The sequence below is a fragment of the Nipponia nippon genome, unplaced genomic scaffold (genome assembly GCF_047370975.1).
Source record: "Nipponia nippon isolate SJK-2023a ecotype South Korea unplaced genomic scaffold, ASM4737097v1 scaffold_30, whole genome shotgun sequence".
Lineage (NCBI taxonomy): Eukaryota > Metazoa > Chordata > Aves > Pelecaniformes > Threskiornithidae > Nipponia > Nipponia nippon.
Genome location: NW_028262348.1, coordinates 1,895,323 through 1,917,201, shown reverse-complemented (window position 1 = coordinate 1,917,201; position 21,879 = coordinate 1,895,323). Strand labels below are relative to the sequence as shown.

At 45.6% G+C, this 21,879-nt stretch overlaps 1 protein-coding gene across 2 annotated transcripts; it reads left to right on the top strand.

The window, feature by feature from the left end:
• Positions 1–889: 889 nt before the first annotated feature.
• On the top strand, positions 890–21,804 carry RNF10 (ring finger protein 10). Of its 2 annotated transcripts, none has more exons than XM_087768397.1 (17): positions 890–1,484; positions 7,688–7,890; positions 8,888–9,087; positions 10,126–10,216; positions 11,254–11,438; positions 11,518–11,654; positions 13,216–13,376; positions 13,942–14,070; positions 14,231–14,489; positions 14,722–14,855; positions 15,887–16,004; positions 16,350–16,451; positions 16,945–17,079; positions 17,862–17,959; positions 18,188–18,248; positions 18,407–18,565; positions 21,565–21,804. In XM_087768397.1, exons 1-17 carry the CDS (start codon positions 1,322–1,324, stop codon positions 21,636–21,638), a joined length of 2,409 nt encoding a protein of 802 aa, XP_087624523.1. In that variant the 5' UTR covers positions 890–1,321; the 3' UTR covers positions 21,639–21,804. The 2 variants fall into 2 exon arrangements, with proteins under 2 accessions (XP_087624523.1, XP_087624522.1); XM_087768396.1 differs by having other exon boundaries at positions 891–1,484; positions 19,488–21,804.
• Positions 21,805–21,879: the final 75 nt, after the last annotated feature.

The window sequence follows — 21,879 nt, the reverse complement described above, 5'->3', positions numbered from 1 at the left end:
TAGCCACCCTCACAATTTGGTCAGTAATTCTAAGAACAACAGACCTACATAGGGAGCAGACAGGAGTTAAGAGAAGGCCTTTTATGAGGCTTCTCCTAAAATGTTATTTATTAGCTCTCCCCTTTCCCACTCCATCCCAGCTTTTCTTGTAAGAAGCCTGGGAGCTGCTCTCCTGGGGAACTTGAAGCTCTCATCCCTAAAATAATGGGAAAGGATCAGCTCAAGCTCTTTGAATGTTATTTTAAGGGTTAATTACAATGCCTTTGGAATCTCTGCTGCCTTGTGTTTTTTCCCCTTTACTTTTGCCTTGAAGGAAAAGTTTAAAAGTATCACATAAATTAGGCAGCGTAGGGTTGTTTTTCACTTTCGCAGCTGTTTGCTAAATGCAGTGGAAACACTTAATTCTTTATGTCCTCTCAGGGCTCCATGTTCAGGAGCTTAACCCCCTGCGCTGTCAGCTCGCGCCTGCTGAGGATCTGGCGGCGTTCAGTTCTTTGTGTTCCAACCTCCCTTATCCTTCCCATTTGTCGTTTTTGGCGATTTTTCCCCTCCCGTTTTGCCGGCTGCGCTGCCCCAAAGCCCGAGCCGTTTCTCTTCCTGCCGCTGCCTCTCGGGGCGCCGCTTTGGCGAATAAAGGCCGCGATCTCCCCAGCCGCCGGGTCGTTATTTCGGGCCGCCGGGGCGGGGGGCTCGGCCCGGGCTCGGCCGGCTGCTGCGGGGCGCTGCCGGGGGGCCCGGGAAGGCCGCGGGCGGCCCGAGCCCTTCCCGCGGCCCGGGCGGGGCTGGGGGCCGGGGCCGGGGCCGGGCGGGGCGGTGGCCGCGGGCCGGGCGGGTGGCCGCGGCGTGGCGGGGGACTACAGCTCCCGGCGTGCGCGGCGGCGGCGGCGGCCTACGAGTCCCGTCGTGCCCGCGGGCCCGCCCGGGAACGGCTCCATCCGGGTCCCGGCCACAGCTGCGGGCGACTCGTCGCCATTACGGGGCAGCGGCGGCCGAGCCGGGGCCGGGGCGGCGCCGAGGAGCCGGTGGGTGCCTGGGTGGTGCCGACCACTCGGGCGGCAGGCAGCGCCGGGCCCCGCGGGGCTCCGTGAGCAGCTCCCTCCCGCCTCGCCCGGAGCCCCGCAGGCCCGGCCCGGCCTCCCGCGGCCCTCCCCGGTTCGAGCGGAGCAGCGAGAAGATGTCGCCATGAAGGAGGCCGAGTCCGCGCTGCGCCGCCCCCGCCGGTCGCCCCCGCGGGCCATGAGCCTGGGCCCCCGCCGGCTCCGCCAGCGCCCGTCCTGCCCCCCCGCTCAGGGCCGCCGCTCGCCCGCCGGGGCGCCCGTTGATGCTGCAGAGCCCGCCCGGCGCGGCCCCCGCCTCAGCCTCCGCCATGGACAAGAGCAGCCCCTGCGGCTCCGGTGCGCCCGGCTCCTCGGCCGGCAGCAAAGGCCAGCAGCCGCGATCCGCCTCGGCCGGGCCCGCCGCGGGGGAGTCTAAGCCCAAAGGCGGTAAGGGCCGGGGCGGCGGGGCGGGAGTCCCGGGGGTTTCAGGCCGCCGGCGGTGGCCCCTCGGCGGCCTCTGGGTCTCGCTGGCGGGTCTGCAGCGGAGGCAGGGACGGGGTGACCGTGAGGGAGCCAGCAGCGACCCGGAGGCCGCGGGGCCGGCGGCCTTGGGCCGGGGCCGGGCTGGCGGCGAAGCTGAACTTCTCCCCGTCGGGTTGTTTGTCTCTCAGCTGGGGTTTAATGGGCTTCGTCTCCGCTCACTGCTTGTTTTTGCTTTCTTTTTCCTTCCTCTCCCGGCTCTGTTCCCTGTTGGATGAGCTGCGGCTCCTGCCCTCGTCTTCCTTTAAGGATTAATGCTTTATCTCCATTAGCATTGGAGTAATCAGCTTGAGAACCAAAGCCTTGGTTTTATAATAAGAATACGTGTTTGCCCGTACTTCCTAAGAGAAACCTTAACTTTATCCTGTACTCAAGTTAAGCGTGCTTTTACATCTTGCTCAAGGAGGTCTTGTATTGACACACGGCATTCCCCTTACCGGCTGTATTTCAGTAACCTGCGTCGGAGGAGTTCAGAGTTAGTTACGTGTTGTTTGCTCACCTGGCACGTAAACCAAAGTGTTACGTCTGTCATTGCAGACAGCTAGTTTTGCTGACATAGCAGTTCATGAGGAGCTCTTCTCGTTCCTGTCACCTATCTTGTCGAGGTAAGACCCGAGCCACCTCCCGTTCTCTGAAGCTCTCTGGGAGCAGAGCGTTTCTGGCAACCTTGCATTTTTTTTCCAAAACCTAGAAACCGGAGCAGTAGTGATTAAAATTAGTGTTTTTAGTCCCGGAAGTGCGTGTGAGAGTGTCTACAGGCTGCTACAACACCGTCGCTGTAGTAATTTCCTTCCTCCTCAGTGGTTTGTTTCAACTGTATTGCTTCAGGTCTCTGAGAAAGCAGCAGTGTATTCCAGAGGGTTAACAAAATGAGTATCTTGAAGATGTTGACTCCTTTCTGGACCTTCTAAATGCACTCGGATCCCGGGTAACCAAGTATTACCGGCTCTTCACCTGTATTAACTGATCTTCTACAGGATAGACTGAAGCGAGTGACATGGGAGTTGGCTCACCCACAGCTTCCCAGCTTGTGGTGTAACTGTGCGATTATAGTTAAGTTTTAACTTCAAATTCAAACACATGAAAGTCTTTTTAGGAAGAACTTTTTAGGCAGTCATTTCTGGAAGAGCTCCTAACTGATTTGCAGAGTTTTTTGCATCAGCAACAGGATTTGATGTGAGGGTCTTATTATCCCTAGCTACTGTTGTTATTTTTCAGTCTCTTATTTAATTTTTTTTTTTTTTTTCCCCTCTGATGGACGGACCAGTGGAAGCAGGGGATATTGTGTGCTAGGTGTGCCGTAAGAGTTTTAGAACGAGACCTTTGGCTTCTGATGGAAGAACAAACTATATGAACTTCTCTACGCGTATTGTGAGACGCAGCGTGAAGGGCTGGCAGACGTGAGGTTTTCCTGTTGTGGAGCACTGGTTTCTGTCCCTGTCTTGCCAAGAGACGCCTCATCACTCCAGCTTCTTTTTTAGCGATGTGTGGTGTTGTGTGGAGGCTTGTTCACAGAATATAAACATCCTTCAGTAAGGAGTTAAGATGGCCTGTCCCGTGGCTTGGTATGCCTTCATGTAGAAGAATGAGGATCTGTAGCAGGGAAGGAAATACAAGGCCTGTCGTTCCAGTCCAAAATAAAGGCGTTAAGTGATTTTTGCGGAATGCCACCCTTTACGAGCTTGAAACAGCGTCACTGGTAGCAGAGGAGCAGTGAGGAGAGAAATCCTGATGTACCATACTCTTCTACTCCAATACAGTAGATTAACTTTTAATTTAAAAAAAACCCCAACCTTTTTTTAAGACCTCTTTTTTTAATAAAACAGAAGAAAATTTTGGCTTGACATAATTCCACTTCTAAGATCCTTGTTTCTTAACTACAATGGAGGGCAAAGGGATATGGAATGAGTTGCTTCCTTTACGGTGCATCAAAGAGGCCTGGCAAAATTAGACTCTCTTTTGGTAGGAGTAGATGTATATTTGGGAATATCGTAACTGGAGAGTACTGAAAGCTAAAATCAGAAGATTCCCTTGGTCAGATTGGGGCAAACAACCACAGGATGAACATACAGGATGCAGCTGTGTTAAACTGTGGCTGTGTTTTGGTAGCTGTTGCACGCAAGACACGGGTGTGTCACCATATGGGATTTTTTTCTTGAGTTCCTTATCATTCTACGCGTAGCTGATGTGGTCCACCCGATTTCTCTCCTGTTTCAGGAAAGGTATAGGAGGTATTCTGAAAATCGTGTGTCTGCTTGGAAATGGAAAGTGTTCTCGATGGACCACAGACCCTCCCCGAAATGCTGACCTTTTGTTGCATAAGTGACTCTTGCACTGATGGTCGCTGGATTTGAGTCGTGTCAAGCTCTTGCCATTTAGATACTTTTCAGAGTTACCTGCTGTGATCAAGTCCAGCAGAAGAAATGAAGAAGTGGACATTTGTGAAACCTTGCAGTAGCTTTTCTTTCTGTTTCTCTTGCAGCACAGCTTGAAATGGGCTAAATGGGATACTGTCAGCTCTGGTACTTGTGGAAGTTGGATTCCAGCTATCTTTCAAACTTGGCCTTAGAAACTAAATTAGACTTCGAAGTTTCCAACAGAAAAGTTTCTTTGGGTTATATTAGTGCACCAACAGGAGTCACATCCCATTAGGATGGAATAAAGTAGCTAAGGGAAAATAGGCTTGTTGGGTTTCTCGGCAGTCCTCGAGACCGGGTGGGCAACATTAGTTCTCACAAACGTTCCTGGGCCTTGTTATTACGGTGCGAGCATGCTTAGCCGGGGTGTGTGACTGCTCAGTCACCTCTTGCTCACCGGGATGTTTGTCTTAGCAGCAGCAATAGCTTCAGTGTGTTTTCATGAAATCACCCTGGGGCTTAGCATGATCCACCACCGAAACCCCTTGTGCAATACGGTTTGCTTCAACATGTCTCAGCTGAAAAGAAGAGGCGAACGAAGATGGAAGGAAACTGCTGTCCTCACCCCAGTTGCAAACCAGCGCTGCAGCTGTGGTCGTGTAGAGCTGCTTTTAGCCCTGTGGACTTGATCTCCTCTCTCTGGATCTTTGGAGATAGAGGTCCTCTAACAGAACATGGCATCCAGCAGGAGAAACCACAGATGTCAGGGCTTGCTCCAAAAGGGAAGAACAGCTTTGTTGCTAGTTTTATAAAATTACATAGACGGTATTTTTTTATAAGTCTGTGTTCTCTTGGAGTGTGGATGGGTAGACATATTTATTATAGGTTAGATCTCGTGAGAATGGCAAAAGGACTAACTGAGGACCTGAGTGAAGAGTAACTACCTCACCAGCACTGTTGCTGTTGCTCATTCCTAATTTGCCACGAAAAGAAGGAAAAAATAAACTCCCAAATCCAAACCTACGCTACTTAAGACTGGGATCAAACAAGAGAGGACGGCAGTGAGAATCTTCCACTTTTCTCCCTGCATGAGTGCAGATCCCCCTGTCCTGCCCCGCTCTTCGTGGGAACGCAGGGAGGGGTGACAGAAAACAGAGAGCTGTCTGACACGTGGCGTGCTGGAAGGGTTGGCAGGAGCGGCACTGCTTAGGTTCGGGGTCGGGGAGAGGTGTTCCAGTTTACAAATGCACACTCCAAACTCCTGGTTATCTGTTGACTGATTTCATTGCTGCTCTGATGGACCAGAATCCTCACGAGGCTAATTATTCCGGGAGGGGAAACTTGCAGCCAGTAAAATCAGGTTTGAAGCATTGTTAGACTGTCGTGTAAGGTCCTTCCTGAAAAAGGCACAGGTGGAGAGTCATTGTAGTGACTCCCAGAGGCTCTAGGAGTTGGTCTGAAAGGACCTGTAGTATGACAGGAATGTGTGTAAACCAGCTGACTGACAAATTTGATGGTGACTTACTTGATTGAAACTCTTAAGTGGTAGGAAATTATTCTGTCAGCTGCAGATGCAAGCTGTTCCTTGTTCCTGGGCCTTGTAAAGACCCGCTTTAGACTGAACTTCTCCTCTTGAGTTGTTTCTTTTCCCCAGCTGATGATTGCAGAGAAACGGCAAAGTTACAATAGGCACGTGCCCCTCTAGCGCGTTCACCGAAATTGCAGATTTAAGAGGGTGGTTGAGCTCTAAACTGACAAGCTCTGCTCCTCAATGACCGAAGTAGTAGTCCAGACCTCTTCAAAATGACTTCATTTTTTAGCGGAGACTCAGTGGTGTTGATTATCGCCTCTTCCCTACAAACACTCTCAAAAAAGGTCTATCTAAATAATCATTTGGCCAGACCTGGTCACACCCTCAGGACTTGGCAGCTTCTGGTGTGTGGTTTTTTTTTTCCCGATAACGCTCAACCCATGTCTTTTTAGCCTGACGTGCGTTATAGCGCTGCAAGCTATGCAAGCACGTGTTCGAGTTACACGTGTGTGGTTCCAACAGAGGTGGTTTAATTCTGAATTAAAGAATCAGCCTTTTGAACAGCAGAGTAAATGACCAGTTCTGGCGATAAAGTTTGTCTGCAAAATGGCTTTGTCACATCATGTGAAAGTAATGATAGTGTCCTTTTACTTCTATAGCTGTAGTTGCAGGCAAAGACTGAAGTCTGCCATGTGCAAGAAACAGCAGACCACCACAAAACCCAGTCAAGCCACGTTTATTACTTAACTTATCCTTAAGAAGTCAGATCCTCAGTAATGTACAATAACACACAGACCTTTCAGTCCACTGCCCCCCTCTTTTTGGGGGTGCAGGTGGGAGAGAACACTAAAAATAACAAAAAAGTGAGAGATCGTGTGAATGATCCCATTCCAGCTGCTTTAAATGCTCGGGTAGATTGGAGGTGGTGCCGGGGAAGCGGAAAACTGGAGGCACTGGTAATGAAAACTGCCCATATGAGAAACACCTGAATCACAGTGGCGTGTTTGCCTACCACATAATATTTATATTGAGGGGTGGGGAGGACTACGAAGTGGGAAAAGGGAAACTAGTAGGCTTTTATAAAATGGATCTAGATATTGTATGAGGCGTTCCTGTTTGTGTAACACAGTGTCCAGAGCGACTTTGGGGCTGGCTGGTGTGGACAGACCTCTCGCTAGGCCTGTCGAGTTTTGCTTCCAAGCTTATCAACATACCTCTTCTACAAATAAAACTTAGGGCAGTTGGTGGAAATGCTAGGTTAAGCGAACAGGTAAGCAGTCTGTTGTGTCCTTGGAGCAACTCTGATCTTGTGTTAAGACTATTAGAAATACCTTCATAGTATTATTTTTCTGTTCTAGCAGTCTAATGAAGCAGCTGTTTAGAGACAGGACACCCCTCTCAAGAGCCTGACTGATTTTTCTTCTCTCGCGAGCTTTATTCCTGCAGTATTTTGCTTTGTGCCTCACCACCGTGTCCTGTGTTAGGGTCAGTGGCGTGCTCAGCAGGCTTTCAGGCAAACAGTTCTTGTTGCATAGGTTGGTGGACTTAGTACTTAGATATTAGGTATGTGCCCTGCAAGGCCAAAGCATTGTGTTCGTGCTTCAGCATCGATTGACATTTGTTGACCTTGTGAAAGAAAAGGGTATTTTTAAAACAGATCTGTTGGGGTCTTTTAAGCATAGGGGCAGACCTGAGTGAAAACAGGCAACAGGGTCTTGCAAAGTGGGAGACTTCCAAGACGAGTGCAGGCAGCAGTATATTTACATGAGGGAACAATATGTGATAAATTGTGTGTTTTCAGAAAACGGAGTGAAGAAATGAACTAGTTGTTGTCAATTTTTGTAATGGGGCACGAAGGTGTGGTGTTGGTGTTTATCGCTTAATGTACCAGGCAACACGCTAATGTCTGGTGACTGCAATTCCAAATCTGGATAAAGAAAATTCAACCATTCTAATAGAAGATAAAGCACAGCAAACACATCCTTCTTTCATACTCTTTTGACTCCTTTTTTACACTTTTCTTTGGGGAGTGGTAGGAATGAAGCGGTTTGGGTTGCTGGGGGGGTTTGATGTCCTGATAAACACCAGGCTTTTAACCAGGGCCCAAGGCAGCGGCCGAGGTGAGCGCATCTCTGAGGCGAAGCTAGCTGAGGTGCGGTACATGTGGACAACTGCGAGGCTGCAGATCTGATTCTTGCTGGTTTTTTTTTTTTTTCTTTCAGATGGAAAGAATGCGAATGGATCCAAACAGCGTTATAATCGTAAAAGAGAAACTTCATATTCAAGAAATGAGAACTTTTCCAGTCAGTCCCGTCGCTCCAATTCACAGAAAAGCAAAGCTTTTAACAAGATGCCCCCTCAAAGGGGAGGTAGCGGCGGAGGTGGCAAACTTTTTAGCTCTTGTAATGGTGGAAGACGAGATGAGGTGAGAATTGTAATGCTGTGCCTCCGAGGCCCTCTTTCTTGGGACGAGAGGATCGCTCTGACCTGCCTAGATAGGTCTTCCGTGTTCAGCTCCTGGGCTGGGAAGGGAAAGAGCGATAAGAGGTGCTAACATCGTTGAGATGCCAGAGTGAGTGTGAGCAGAACAACTTGGCAACAACGGAAGAGGAGTGCTCTCTGCTCTGAGAGACTTGCAATAAAAAAAAATACCATCTGAGGAATGGGTACCTAGGCAGGCCACGTACATATCCCTCGAAACAGAGGTCCTTCATGAAAATACCTAGTGATACAATTTCTAGCTTTTCAGCGTGAGGTGATTGTGTCTAACCACTTCAGTGTACAGGTTTGCATGTGATAGTGGTATTGGGAAAGTAATCGTGTTAGCCTTGGTGACATCAAGATGGAGTAAAACCATACTGAGGCTTTTATGCTGATGTGGGTCTAAATGCTGTAGACTATCGTGGGTTTTCATTGATACTCTGATTTTTATCTTTTAGTGGATGAGCAACACTGCTCACCTGAATTGCTGACTCTGTCAAAACTCACCTGCCGTCTCTGTTCAATTCTCATTTTTTGCTTCATTATATGAAAACTAACCACAACAAGTACAACCTGTGCAAATAATAATCAGATTTGTATTACTGGCTGTCTAAAAGAATATTGTCAGGATTCAAACAACTTTCTTCTGTTGTTAACCGTGACTACTAGGTTTTGCGGGCCTTTTACTTGTCCTTATGTGGGTTGTTTTTATGCTCTCCTCCTTTTGACCAGTGTCGGGTAAGACCACTCAGTTCTAACTTTCAGGTTCTCATGTGCTTCTAACGCTCCACTACTTGATTTGCAGAACTGGAATGGGAGAAGGTGAGTGAGTGGATGCTGCGTATTCTGTATGTAATCACTGATGGGGCCTGGGTATCAACTCGTACTGATGCTTTTGCAGTAAATTCTAGCAAGTTCTAACAAATGCTGTTGTCTCTTAGGTAGCAGAGGCTCAGCGGGCAGAGTTCAGCCCTGCCCAATTCTCTGGTCCCAAGAAGATTAATCTGAACCACTTACTGAACTTCACTTTTGAACCCCGTGGCCAAGCAGGCCATTTTGATGGGAATGGACATGGCAACTGGGGGAAAAGGAACAAGTGGGGACATAAGCCTTTCAACAAGGAGCTCTTCCTACAGGCCAAGTGAGTGGAAGACCAGCAGGGCTCTTAGATTTCTCCAGAGACACTGAGCTGTAAGGGGTGATCAGCCAGGGAATTGTGTTTGGCCTTGACTACTTGTATTGGCTTTTCCAGGGTGAAGTTACCTCTCCATAGTGTTTTTAGTGGCAATGACTGTACTTGAAAGGGATAAAGATATATCAAGTTGTTGTCTTTACCTATTTACAAGGTATCTGATGGAGTGAGTCCTTTAGATACAAACCAATTAGTCTTCTGCTCTAATTTTCTCGTCTCGCTTGTGGAATATGACACTTCATTTGGGAAGACCTATGTAGTTCCCTTATGGAAGATGGTCGTTTTTCCGAAAAATAGTATGTTGGGATGGTAGGGGTAGCAGTTGCTGCATGAAAGGTAATCTGAATTTATAAGTCCCAGAAGCAATTGTTCATATGAGTCTTAGTCCTTAAACTGCCGATTATTTCACAGGCCCCTAGGTCTGTAGTATAACCCAAATGATGATCAGTATAGTAATCCAGCAGCAGAATTGCTTTTGACTGGAAATAATGGTCGTTTTCACCGGAATTCGAAGTGTGTTCAGGACTTCCTGTGTCTGATCACGTTAAAGATAATAAAAACTATTTTCGGCATTGATGCTTCTGATTTTTTTCCCTATTGTTTTGTGGCTTATTGTAGTGAAGTCTATTTGCAGGAACCCCAGTAGTTCTAGTTTTTGTGAGCCTGTTTTTTCCACTTGTGGATTCCCTGTTTTTTAATAGATCCCCGGTGGAGCTGGCTGTTTCTTACAAGTTTCTGGAAAACCACTCTGCCTGGCTCATTCTGTAGTTAGTATGAGATGTTGTGTCTAACTGAAATTAGACACACCTGTATTCTGGAAATCTGGTTGTGACTTGAACCCTTTTGGTTTTTGTTGGTAGAAGTTACTGACTGCGTCCAGCAGTTTTCTGCTGGACAAAGAAGAAGCTCAGAGAATCCTATAGGATAGTTCTCAAAGAATTTTTAGAAGCAACTGAGTGGATCACCTGTCTCTTTGCCTTTCCCCAGCTGCCAGTTTGTTGTCTCTGAAGAACAGGACTACACAGTCCACTTTGCTGATCCAGATACCTTGGTCAACTGGGACTTTGTGGAGCAAGTGGTCAGTTGTGATGGGCTAGATTTTTTTTTTTCTTCTTCTTCTTATTAAGAAGCTCAACCTGTCTCTAACTGCCTCTTTATCTCTGTGATGTTACGTAAAACTCAGCTGTTTTTGAGTTGAGGCCTTTTCTGTCACTCCCACAACACTGGGAAAGATCTGTCATGGAATATATTATGAAATACTTTCATGACAGGAAAAGAGAAGTGCTAAAATCTATTAGGAAAATTAGCAGCTTCTTCTTGCTTTCGCAGATGGGAGCTCATCAAAAATAGTATCTGACATTCTGTAGACAGAGTCCTTGTGATCGAGATATTAACAGAAAACTTGGGCATGAGTCCATGGAAGAGGACTAGAGTGTAGAATTTTGAAGAATTATTCTGTGCATAGGTGGCCCATCTTGCCTAGCAACAAAATGGAAAATCTCCCGAGAACTGTGGTCAGAACTTTGGGTTGCCTCAAGTAGAAACTTATTATCTGCCAAGACTAGTCTTGGTGTATGGTGTAGCTGGAGAGGAGGTAGGCTTACTGTTACCTGACGCTACAGGAGAGCTGAATAATCTGGGTGCTTGCTTGGCATTTATGTCTCTGCAACATACAGATGCTAACAAAGTGTCTGGCTAAACTAGCGTGGTCGTGGAAATAGGTAAGTCCAGTCTCGCAGTTAAACAGGGCTGCACAAGTCTGCTTGTGTAAGCGAGGTGAGAGAGCTCGTTTGCTGTCTTAGTGTCTGAATTCGGATGATGAAGGTGCTGCTAACTCTTAGAGGTGATGAATACATGAGGGGAAACATGAGAAGAGTCACTTTTTTAATGTCATTGGAGTAGAAATACCAGATGGGTGGCTTTGAAGGTTATTCCCTGTGCAGTCTGCAGGTGTTACTTAGTTCACAGTGTACTTAATTTCTTGGTAAATAAGCAGAGCCTAAAGAGCTGGAACATTAATATGTTAGAGTAGATCTTACAGGTGGCTTATTCTGTAGCACAGGAACTGATTTCCAAGTCTAAAACTTGTGCTGTTCTTCTCATGTGCCATTTCAGCGAATTTGTAGCCACGAAGTGCCCTCTTGCCCCATATGTCTGTACCCACCAACCGCAGCAAAGATCACCCGCTGTGGGCATATCTTTTGTTGGGCATGTATCCTTCACTATCTCTCCTTGAGTGAAAAGACGTGGAGTAAATGCCCTATTTGTTACGGCTCTGTTCACAAGAAGGATCTCAAGAGGTGAGACTTGGTATTTATTAAATGGTGTATCTTTTTTAAATGTTATTTTTACCCTACTAACCACCTCCTTACGTTACAGTGTTGTTGCTATGGAAACACGTCAGTACGCAATTGGTGATATCATTACGATGCAACTTATGAGAAGAGAGAAAGGTGTTCTGATAGCACTGCCCAAATCTCAGTGGATGGACGTGGTGAAGCCTGTTTGCATCGGAGGTGAGCGTATCTGAGTACTGGTGGTTGCCATCCTGCTCCGCACTGTGACTAGGACTTGTGTAGAGAGGATTGACCACGTCAATGCCATGCTGTCACCTTAAACTAAACCAGACTACGAAACATGGGTTTTAGCAGCTGAAAACCTTAATGACCATATATTAATAACAAGCTTTGTACCCACACTTTGTTTTTTGTAAGGCTTTAACGTGTGTGCTGTTTCCCTTCAAGTTACTGCACTGCAGGCTCCTGCCTTCTCAACCGTTGGTATTCGTTTGATATGTGTTTTGTATCGTACGGTCCTTGGTGTGACTCTTGCTGCTTTTGTTGGCTCTTCAGCGTCCTTAACTTTTTTCCCTCCTGGTTCCTCGTTATACAGCTTAGCAAAAATAACTGTCTCTGTGTCTAAACTATTTCAAGGATGTAATCTTCAACAAGGTTTTCATCATCTTCACTTATCAACTAAAATCTGTGAATGATATGGGAAAATAATCAAAATTATTGCAAACCTATTCCAAACATCTGTTGCCTGACTTCTTCAGTTTTCTCCAGTCAAGTAATGTGACTAACACATCATCATCTTATCTGTTAGTATCACAAAAATTTTGTGACTGAAGAAATAATTTTACTTAGCATTGCTGTTTTGTGGGCTGTCTTGGCTCACTTCATTTTGCAGTCACATTTATGAAAGGCTGCATGCATTTAAGCTCTCTGTAAAAAGTCAAGTCTCCTAACACATGATGGGTATGCAGCACGCAGGCTGTGGGCTTACATGTTTCTCAGTATTTGAAACTAAAGGACTTTAAATCCTTTCATAAAACAAACAAACAAAAAAAACAAATAGGGGATTTGAGATCATTCCAAACGCAGGAAATTCAGCAGGAACTTGGTGTTCTGTAGACGAGGTTGGACTCTTGGGGAGCAGTGAACATAGGGACATAGTACGTGATGCTATGGTTGCTGCAAAGTTTATAGTTAAGATAAGCTCTCTAGTAACAAAGACGACTACCTTTTGCTAAACTTGCAATTCTTCAGCTTACTATTTCTGCTGCGCTTCTTGTAAAAACCTCATGATAATGTTTTCTATGGATTTTTAATACATACGGACTTATGAACTAGTTTGAGCCAAAACAGAGGTTGCTTTTGCAGAACTTTCCAGTTGCAGTGTTTTTGAGTATATAGAGGAGAGGAAGAACCTGCAGGCTGCATTGTTTCAGGAAGTTTTGACCACCCAAGGCTTCTCAAAGGTGATGCTTCCACAGCGTAGAAGTTTAGACTTGATTTTTTTTGGATGTGTAGCAACTGAGCGGTGAAGTGGCAGATAAACTGCTGGGGGGGGGGGGGGGGGAGATGCGTGTAGCAGAGCAGGTATGTGGCACCAGCTTGTGTCATCAATGATACGACGGTCATATGCGGAGTCTGTATCAAACTCTTGCTAGGTATTGTCTGCCCTGGGGTGGATTAACTCAGAAAACTGAACAGTAGCAAAACTTCAGAAGAAACAGCAGGCCAAACTGGCGCCTCTACGTGCGGATATTAACGATTTGGTGCTCCTTCTGTTCAGATGACCAGCACAGTCAGTATTCAAAGCTGCTTCTGGCATCCAGGGAGCAGGTCTTGCGGCTGGTGATTCTGGAGGAGAAAGCGGCATTACTAAAACAGTACGAGGAAGAAAAACACACGCCAGAGGCTTGCTTTATTGAGGCAGCTATCCAGGAACTGAAGGTGAGAACCTCTTTGGAGGCTTTTAGTAGCTTTATTTTTAGGAGCATGCTGAGTGATGAGCATCTGTGTGCTGCTGCATAAGTGGTTGTGTGTGATTATTCTGATCTCCACGATGTATGCACTAGCAAGGTGGTGACGTTTGCTGCTAGAGCAGCATTATAAATCTTGGAGGAGACTGTAGCCTTTGGACCCCAGGTGTCTGGCGTGATGTTCAAGGTAACAGAACAGAATACATTTTACTGAATGGTGTTCCTTCCATAAATGTAAAGGAGTTATGCTTTCAAAGGAAGATGTGTTTTCCTTTCAGGTCCAGCAATTTCTGGGATAACTTCTACAGGTTTGCTCATGTCTGCCCAATAGAATATTCCTTTTCACAGCCTTTAGGCGTCCTATAATGACAAGAAGGAGAGGACCTCTCTTCAAGGGTCACTCTTCGTCACAGATGAATTATAGATACCTGTATTATAGAAAACCTGAAGTGTAGGACAAGGCTGAGGATAACTATGGTGATAGTCTCCTGGCTTAAATAGGAAATTGAAACTTGTTCTCTCTGGGTGACCTGTAGGAGCGAGAAACAGCACTGTCTGCTGACCAGGATAAAAACAATGGCATTGCTGGAATCAGCGCAGCTGTGGAAGAATTGGTCCTAGAAAGCTCCAAGGCTGTGGAGCCTGCAGTTTCCCAAGAGAAAAAGGTGGGTGACAACTCTGCTCTGGCAGATCTTGTTAATACTTAATTCTGCCACTTTATTTACACTGCAGTGCATGGCGAACTGGTGCCAAAGATTTTTGCAGAGATGATAATCTTTGGAAGGGGGTGTTGTGGTACTAACTGTATGCTCTCTGCTGTGATAGTGTGGTGTGGAATATCTTTCTGCATTTGATGAGGAGCTTGTGGAGCCTTGCTCTGATCTGGCTGGCTCCTTTTCACCTCCTGTGGAAGCAGAAGAGGCAGTGCTGGATGAAGAGGAAGTACCTGAGGTGGACACCGTAGAGGAACCTGATACAAACACTACAGAAGAACCAAATCCACCTGAAACAAGCTACCAAGAATCTAAAGATACAATTAGCAGTGGACATCTTAGCAACTCTCCTTTTTACTATTTCTATCAAGGTCAGTGCAATGAAATCCTGCAGTCGCAGGGGCAGAGATGCCTCCTTTGGGATCCTTCTTGAGGAAGATGTTTGTGACTTCGTTAGCTGCATCTAACCCCTATTGTGAAACAGAAGTCCCACAGACACTCAGAAATTAACTTTAATATTATTACTGAAGAATGTACCGAGGTGGGGCAAAGGGTATTGAAAATTAACAGGCAGAGACCAAGTGATGATGTCTTATCTTCCAGCGGAGGATGGACAGTGTATGTATCTTCACCCTGTGAATGTTCGATGTCTTGTTCGTGAATACGGCAGCTTGGAGAAGAGTCCAGAGAAGATAACTGCAGCTGTAGTGGAGATAACTGGCTACTCAATGACAGAGGTAGTTATTTTATCTTCTTAATTAATTAAGGGCCCTTGTTTTAGCAGATTGATCATTCTAGCTGACAGATGAGACTTGTTTCTCTTCAGTAATAAGAAATAATAACTATGAATGGGCAGGCATGCTAATCTGTGAAGGGCATCTGTGTAAGGTGCGGTACCTTCTGTTGCTTTTGATAAGTGGGCTGCAGTCTAGCTTTTTTTTTTTTTTTTTTTTTTTCCTAGAAGGTAGGAAGTTCTAGGAGTAAGAGAATTGCAAGCTTAAGATGGGTTTGTTGTTAAAGCTGTCTTAAAAAAAGTAAAGTCTTTTCTCATGTAAGACAGTAGCTTGAACTAGACAGGTGATCATCTTTTCAACCTGGAGAAGTGTTCTGCCCCTGTCTTGAACAACCAGTTGTTTCTGAGCATCAAGGGTAGAGGTGGGATGTTAGAGAAATAAAAGAGGATGGAAACAAACTTCAGTGTTTGAGACAGAGGGAGTGAAAGTGCATAAGGCACTGAAGTTCTGGAAGAGGGGATGGGTCTTGAATTCCTTTACCTCAGATAAAGACAACTGTAAGAATTGGCATGTGCAGTAACAACTATATGTAATTCTTAATTCCTCTTTAAGAAAGTGAGGAAAAATACAAAACTCGGCTTGTTTCAGTCTAGCAAAGCGGTGGTCATTGGTCCAAATAATTTAAGTGTAAAAGGCAAATTTGGTCTAGTGCAAAAACAATTGTGTCAGAAGGCTGGTATTGTAGAATTTTATTCCGGTGATGTGAGTGAGAAGGGAGGAATAACAAGAAAATCAGTAAGTGAGCTGCAGTAACTGCATCCAGATCTGATTATGATGTAGTTGGTGGAGATCTGGGAGCATTTGGTTCTGACCCAGGGCATCCTTCACGTGTTTGTAGTTTATAAAGTGTTTGTGTCACTGCTGCTGTTTTTTTCCATTTGATGAATGGTGGGTGTTCTGTCTCCGTGAGCTATTCATCACTACGGCAGCCTCTAGACCTCGTTGTGATGATATATCTGCTCTTTTTTTATCAGGATATAAGACAGCGTCATCGCTACCTCTGTCACTTGCCCCTCACCTGTGAGTTCAGCATTTGTGAACTGGCTCTGAAGCCACCCATCATCTCTAAGGAGACTTTGGAGTTGTTTTCAGGTTGGTGCTACCTTTCTCGTGGGCTCTATCACATATCCCTGAGGGTGACGGGGAAGTCGTTCTTATCCCTTAACGGCAGAAAAAAGTACATACATAGCAGCTTTACTCCTCTTGCACCAACTGTCTGATGACTACCAGACAGAACAACCCCAACTCACTGTTTCATAGACAACAATTATACGAAGAATAAAAAAGCCTGACTGTTTGGAAGAGCGTATGTTGTTTGTAAACATATTTTGTTACTAATGTGTTATAACTGAATACATTGTTCTCAAAGCTGGAGAAAACATTGCCCAAGTTATTGGTGTGTTTTTTTTGATATCCAATGCTGTGCGTTGCTCCTAGATGACCTTGAAAAGAGGAAACGTCTACGGCAGAAGAAAGCTCGTGATGAACGACGACGTGAACGCAGAATTGAGATAGAAGAAAACAAGAAACAGGGCAAATGTAAGTCCTGATGGAGCGTAGCTGGTGGATTGCCAGTCGTCTTTAGTTGCTGAGCTGATTCCTTGAGCTATAGGGTGACCTCTAAGGCCTTTAGTTTGTAGTGTGTACTTAAAACAAGATTACAAGGTATTAGAAATAACGTCTGTAGAGTGAAAAATATAAGCTGTTTTAGTCAGGATGTTAACTGATGTTATGCAATTGCTGCATACTTGCACATTATGGGAGAGGCAGAGGGCATTCGAGGGCGCAGCTATCTCCATGGCGTATATAGCTCTCAGGATTCTCAATTTAGGTTTTTATAGTAAAAGTGAAGAAGGAAAAAAAAAAAAAATGCCTACGAACTGCTTCCATCCAGCAGCAGGGCTTGTACTGGTCTCTAAAATAGAGGGTGGAAAGAAAATTGAGTTGGCACCTTCTAGGCTCCTGAAACAACTTGCATATTGACAGTCCTCCCCCACATTGTGTAGTGCTTTAATTTAAAACCTCTTTCTAGATCCAGAGGTCCGTATTGCTTTAGAGAATCTGCAGCAGTTCCCTGCTTTTACCTCTTGCCCCGGAGAAACTACCAGCATTGATCATCAGAGCTTCTGTCTGTCTCCTCTTGGCAGAAGCCCTGTGTTTCAGACAGGTGAGCATCTGGAAAAACACATCGCATCTAGCTCTTGATTGTTCTTTTGGGATCTACGGCTCAGGTCATCACACTAAACTTCCTTAATACTGATCAAAGACTGCTTCTTTCCTAGATTGCCTATGAGATCATACACAAAAGGCTGACACAGCTAAGGAACATTCTGGTCCTTTGTCTGCTTTTTACTACCTCTGCTTCAGTGACAATATGAGATCTGCACTGTAGTTACCCCATCTTTAAATCTTTGCTGAGGCAGAAGAAAAGAAAGGAAAAAAATTCCCCAAAAAGGGAAGAAAAGTGTGTATGCCAGGAAAACACTACTGGCGTTTTTTCTTTCTACCCTCTCCATCTTCCCCACCACGTTATACTAAAACAGAACGTAGTCAATGAGCACTCAGTTAGGCTGTCGTCCAGTGATGCTTTACCAAATGTTTTATCTTGCAGCTCATAAAAAAGATTAAATAGAAACTATTCTTAAATGTTTTTCTCAAACAAACAAACAAAAGAAATCCTCCCCCAAAACCAAACACCAAACACAACACCCCAAAATAAGCAAACAAAAACCCCAAAACAAAAAAACCCCAAACTTAAATCTCCCTTAAATAAAAAGATTGAGGAAATCCGAGAGGTCCCACTGTGTGACTAATGGATGGAACTGATGAGATAAAAATGGTTAATTACATAAGATAATAAAACTTTATTCTGTTTCGTCCTGATAAGCAGCATAATGAGTGCCTTTGCCAAATGCAAGTGGCTTTAATTACCTGCTGCTCTCTCTGTAGAGTCTATTCCAGCTCCGCTGTCACCTGCTGCCAGCCAGGTCAGTCCGTTGCTCTGTGGGAGTTTGGAAGAAGAGTCTCCCTTCCCTTCCTTTGCCCAGGTAAGCCACGTAGCAGAGTAAATCTTGTCAGAACGACTTGTGTCTTAGTTGGGGATTAGTCTGAGAACACAATTGCTTCCGCCGCCAAAACAACGTGGGATAAATCTTGGGGAGATAACACAGGGTTTGAGTGCTTGAAGGGGTTCCCAGATTTTCTTGCCGCTTAGGGGCTATGCAGGACTGTTCTAGTAGGGGGGATTTAATCCTATCTTACAACTTTTTTGATAGATGTTGAGAGTTGGAAAGGCAAAACCAGAAACATGGCCCAAACCTGCTCCAAAGGCAAGAGGTAAGAAAATTTGGTATTACTACTGCAGGTTCTTTACCAGGCATCTAAATCTAAGAAATCTTGTAACTTCACAAGAAACATCTGGCGTGCGGAGGGGCATTTGCACTGTGAAACTTCGACGCAGCCTTCTGCCTCTCAAGGCCCTTTCCCTCTTTCAGATGAGAACACCCTGGCACTCCCCGTGCCAGTGGATAGCGATGGAGAAAGTGACAGCTCTGACCGCATACCTGTGCCCAGCTTCCAGAACTCCTTCAGCCAAGCTATTGAGGCAGCCCTCCTGAAACTGGACAAACCGTCCACAGCTGATCCTTTATCAGGTAAAAGGCGGGGGGGAAGGCATGAAAAATTTCTGAAGTGAAAAAATTGAATATTTCCCCTTCTTCCTCTGAGAGGAGTGAGAGCAGCAGTTTTGGGGACCAAAAATTGGCTGCAGAACAGTTCTGAAAATTGTCAGGTTGTGGTTTCTGAACAGCTTGACTAGGGCTTCTGTTAGCTTAAAACAGCTCTCTTAGTGGGAGCTGAGATGATCTCCAGCTAGCAAAGAATCCCGTTAGAACAAAGGTGGCTTTCAACAGTCACGTTTGCCATGTCTCTACTGGAACTTAACTTCCTTGAGTTAAGCTTAAATTCAGGTTATGCACTTTTAAACTAAAAATACCTGAGCTGCTGGACTACCGCTGAAGTTTGACCAAAATGTCCCGGTAACTGCTAGCTGAAACTTCAAATTAGGGAGTCTGAAACAAATTGAGATGCACTTAAACCTCCAAGCCTGGTGCTGGCTGATAAAACTCATTTACAGTGCTCAGTTCTGATGTTTGGCTTTGGCTTCTGCTTGGAGACTGCACTTGAACGATGGCGGGAGTTGGACAGGAGGGCCCGGGAGTTCCCGTGAAGTTGAGTATCAGCTCCAGTTGTGGTGGCTTTTGGACATGGATGAAAGCGATACCTGTCTGAAAGGCAAACTGCTGCACACTAGGATCCGCTGCTGTCCTAGGATCCGCTGTTGCACCAGCAACTTTGGAATCAGTTAGGCGTGTTTATAGTGTGTTTTAGGTGTGATGGAGTTTCCCTTAGTTTGTCTGCAGTAATTTTTTTGTTAAACTACCTGGTGCTCAGTGAGTGGATAGGAAGTGTCACGGACCTGTAGAAGTCATTTAGGCTAGGGAAGACCATTTATCATTTCTGTGTGATGTTCCTGTTCCATGAGAAGAATGACAGTATCATTTTAATTCTTCACAGAGGAAAAGGGAGGCAAGAAAAGAAAGAAACAGAAGCAGAAGCTATTGTTCAGCACCTCTGTTGTTCACACAAAGTGATTCTGCTATTCAAGAGAAGTTTCCTCTCCTGGTTTTCTTTTCATTTTGCTTTGTTTTGCTGCTATAGTTTAAGTATTTAAATTTGAACAGACTAAACTTGTGTTTCCAGGGCTTCTAGGGGGTTCAGGAGGAAACCATGACAGTTTATGTTGAAGTAAGATCTTTTGATTCCAACTGCTTAATCGGTTTATACCGAAACAAAGTTTTGAAAGAAACAACCCAGAGACAAATCAGCCAAGGCTTCTAGTCTGTGCCAAGTGGGTTCTCTTTACAGCTGTGTGGCACTGCCAGAATACTGCAATATTACCGAAGCGAAGAGGCAGAGAGCCTTTATTTCCCTAGAAGTATTCCTGGGCAGAAGTCCACCGGACTGTGACAGTAGTGCTGTTTCAGTAAAGCTGTCAAACTGCTCTCTTGAGAAACTGGTTTCCACTGCACTGGAAATGGGCAAAAGAGCTTCCTGGCTTTAGAGTGTTAGCTGCTGTATCTGTTCTTTTTCTAAAGAGCAAGAATTCCTCCTGTTCTCCTGGCTTGGAAAGGTTTAAAGCTGAGGTGAGTGTAAAGCAGAACCTGGCTACTTGGTTTTGAAGTGACTCTTGATGACTTTGTGTATTTCAAAATGCGTACTGGCACTAGCGGTAGAAGGAACCTCCTGGCTTCTCTCAGTTGTTCAACTCTGTTTTAATGTGGGTGAGTGAGGCTGCTAATTTTTTTTTGTTTGGGTTTTTTTTTTGCCAACCACCAGCTACAGATTCTTTGTAACCTGATCATCTAGAATAAACACTCCACCCTAGGGCTCTTGGTAACTCCCTGAATGATGTTTTGACAGTGGCTGCTCTTGAATTGGAAGAACAACTGATAGCTGGAGTCTGTAGATAACTTTTATCCCCCAGCAAGAAACGGGGGCCTCTTGTGCCGGGATAAGGGCCTGTATCCGCTTGGTTCTGGGGTGTAAGTTGATCTGCACGAAGCACCTCGGGCTGTAAACATGCCTCTTCTGGACCCCTCCCCGCTCCTTCTTTGGGTGGTCACGTTCTGCACTGTTTGTGGTTTGATTTGAGCTAATAAGTTAAGTGGTGTGGATTTTGTTGAATAAAATGAACTCTAGGTGTAACGTACCAGTCAAGGCCAACAGTTGCAATAAATCGTATGCACACTTCACTAAGTGAACCGCCACGTCAGCGTGGAGCACAACACCGCGTGGTTGCACAGATTCAAATCTTGCCTTCTGGCTGCCAGATTCCATGCCAGGGAGCTGCCATAAAGCACCACCTAACTTAAGTGCAAGACTGACCCGTGTCTGCTGTATCCTCAGTCCGCCTGCACTTGCACAGGCTTTAAAAAGCCGACGTGCTCTCTCCCTCCGACACCGTGACTGGCCTGAGCACAGAGGCGTGTGTTTGGGACTGCGGGAGTCAGGTATCCCAACACACAAGATCATGGGTTGTGTCCCTGTTTAGAAAGTTTATGTCAATACATCGATGCTTGATTTCAAAGCAATAGGTGCCACATTATACAAGTGCTTCCTCCAGGCACGTACGTGTGTGCCCAGGGGAAGCTAGTACCAAAGAGTACACTTCACAAAACTCTGTATGCGGCTGTGAACCGGGGAGAGGGGGAGTGTAAGAACACTTCAACTGCTCCAGGAGGATAGAGGAAACACTCGCAAAACATTCTTTGAAAGCAGCTTGGCTTCACGCTTGGTCACAATTAACTACACTTGATGGAAAGACGGTACAGCTTGTCAAGAGAGCGCAAAGAAACTAAGACAAGATGCCGAAAGTGGTGACACACCTTGCTGTTAATGCTTTATGTGCACACTGGGAAATTACTGCTGAGGGTAGGGAGAGCAACTAAGTAAGAAAGATTCAAGTATGCAGTCAGCTCTTCACAGTACTATCGTTTCCTATTTGTAGTAGTCATTTTAAGCCATGGAACAGGAGTAACGACTTACTGTCTAAGCAGTACTGTTGTGTTCTATTATCTCTACATGTTTATAGTCAACTTTTCTTTGCATTGGGAAGAGAGACAGAAGGGCTGGAGCTGGTGTAGCTCACCTCCCCATCGCGAGTAGGGGAAAGCGGTGCGGGGAAGGCAGACCCGTCCCTCCCGCAGGGGCCGTCTCCGCAGGACAGCATCTTCAAGTCGTACCTTGTTTTCCTATGGATTCAAGAGATAATACCAGCAATGCTACTTTCCTCTAACTGATTGGTGTAAACTCAATAAATATCTAAGCAGTACTTGTACCTATGAGTTTTGTAACGGGTCGGGTGGAGTTGAGCCTTACAGCTCTGCCTCGCGTTCTGTGCAGTCTC

Bases quoted from the DNA above. Each gene is read 5' to 3' on its own strand.
- RNF10 (XM_087768396.1), top strand. From the start codon at position 1,322: ATGCTGCAGAGCCCGCCCGGCGCGGCCCCCGCCTCAGCCTCCGCCATG. The intron at 7,891-8,887 runs GTGAGAATTGTA...GTTGTCTCTTAG, and splicing joins ATGGTGGAAGACGAGATGAG to GTAGCAGAGGCTCAGCGGGC. The intron at 18,566-19,487 runs GTAAAAGGCGGG...AATTCTTCACAG, and splicing joins CACAGCTGATCCTTTATCAG to AGGAAAAGGGAGGCAAGAAA.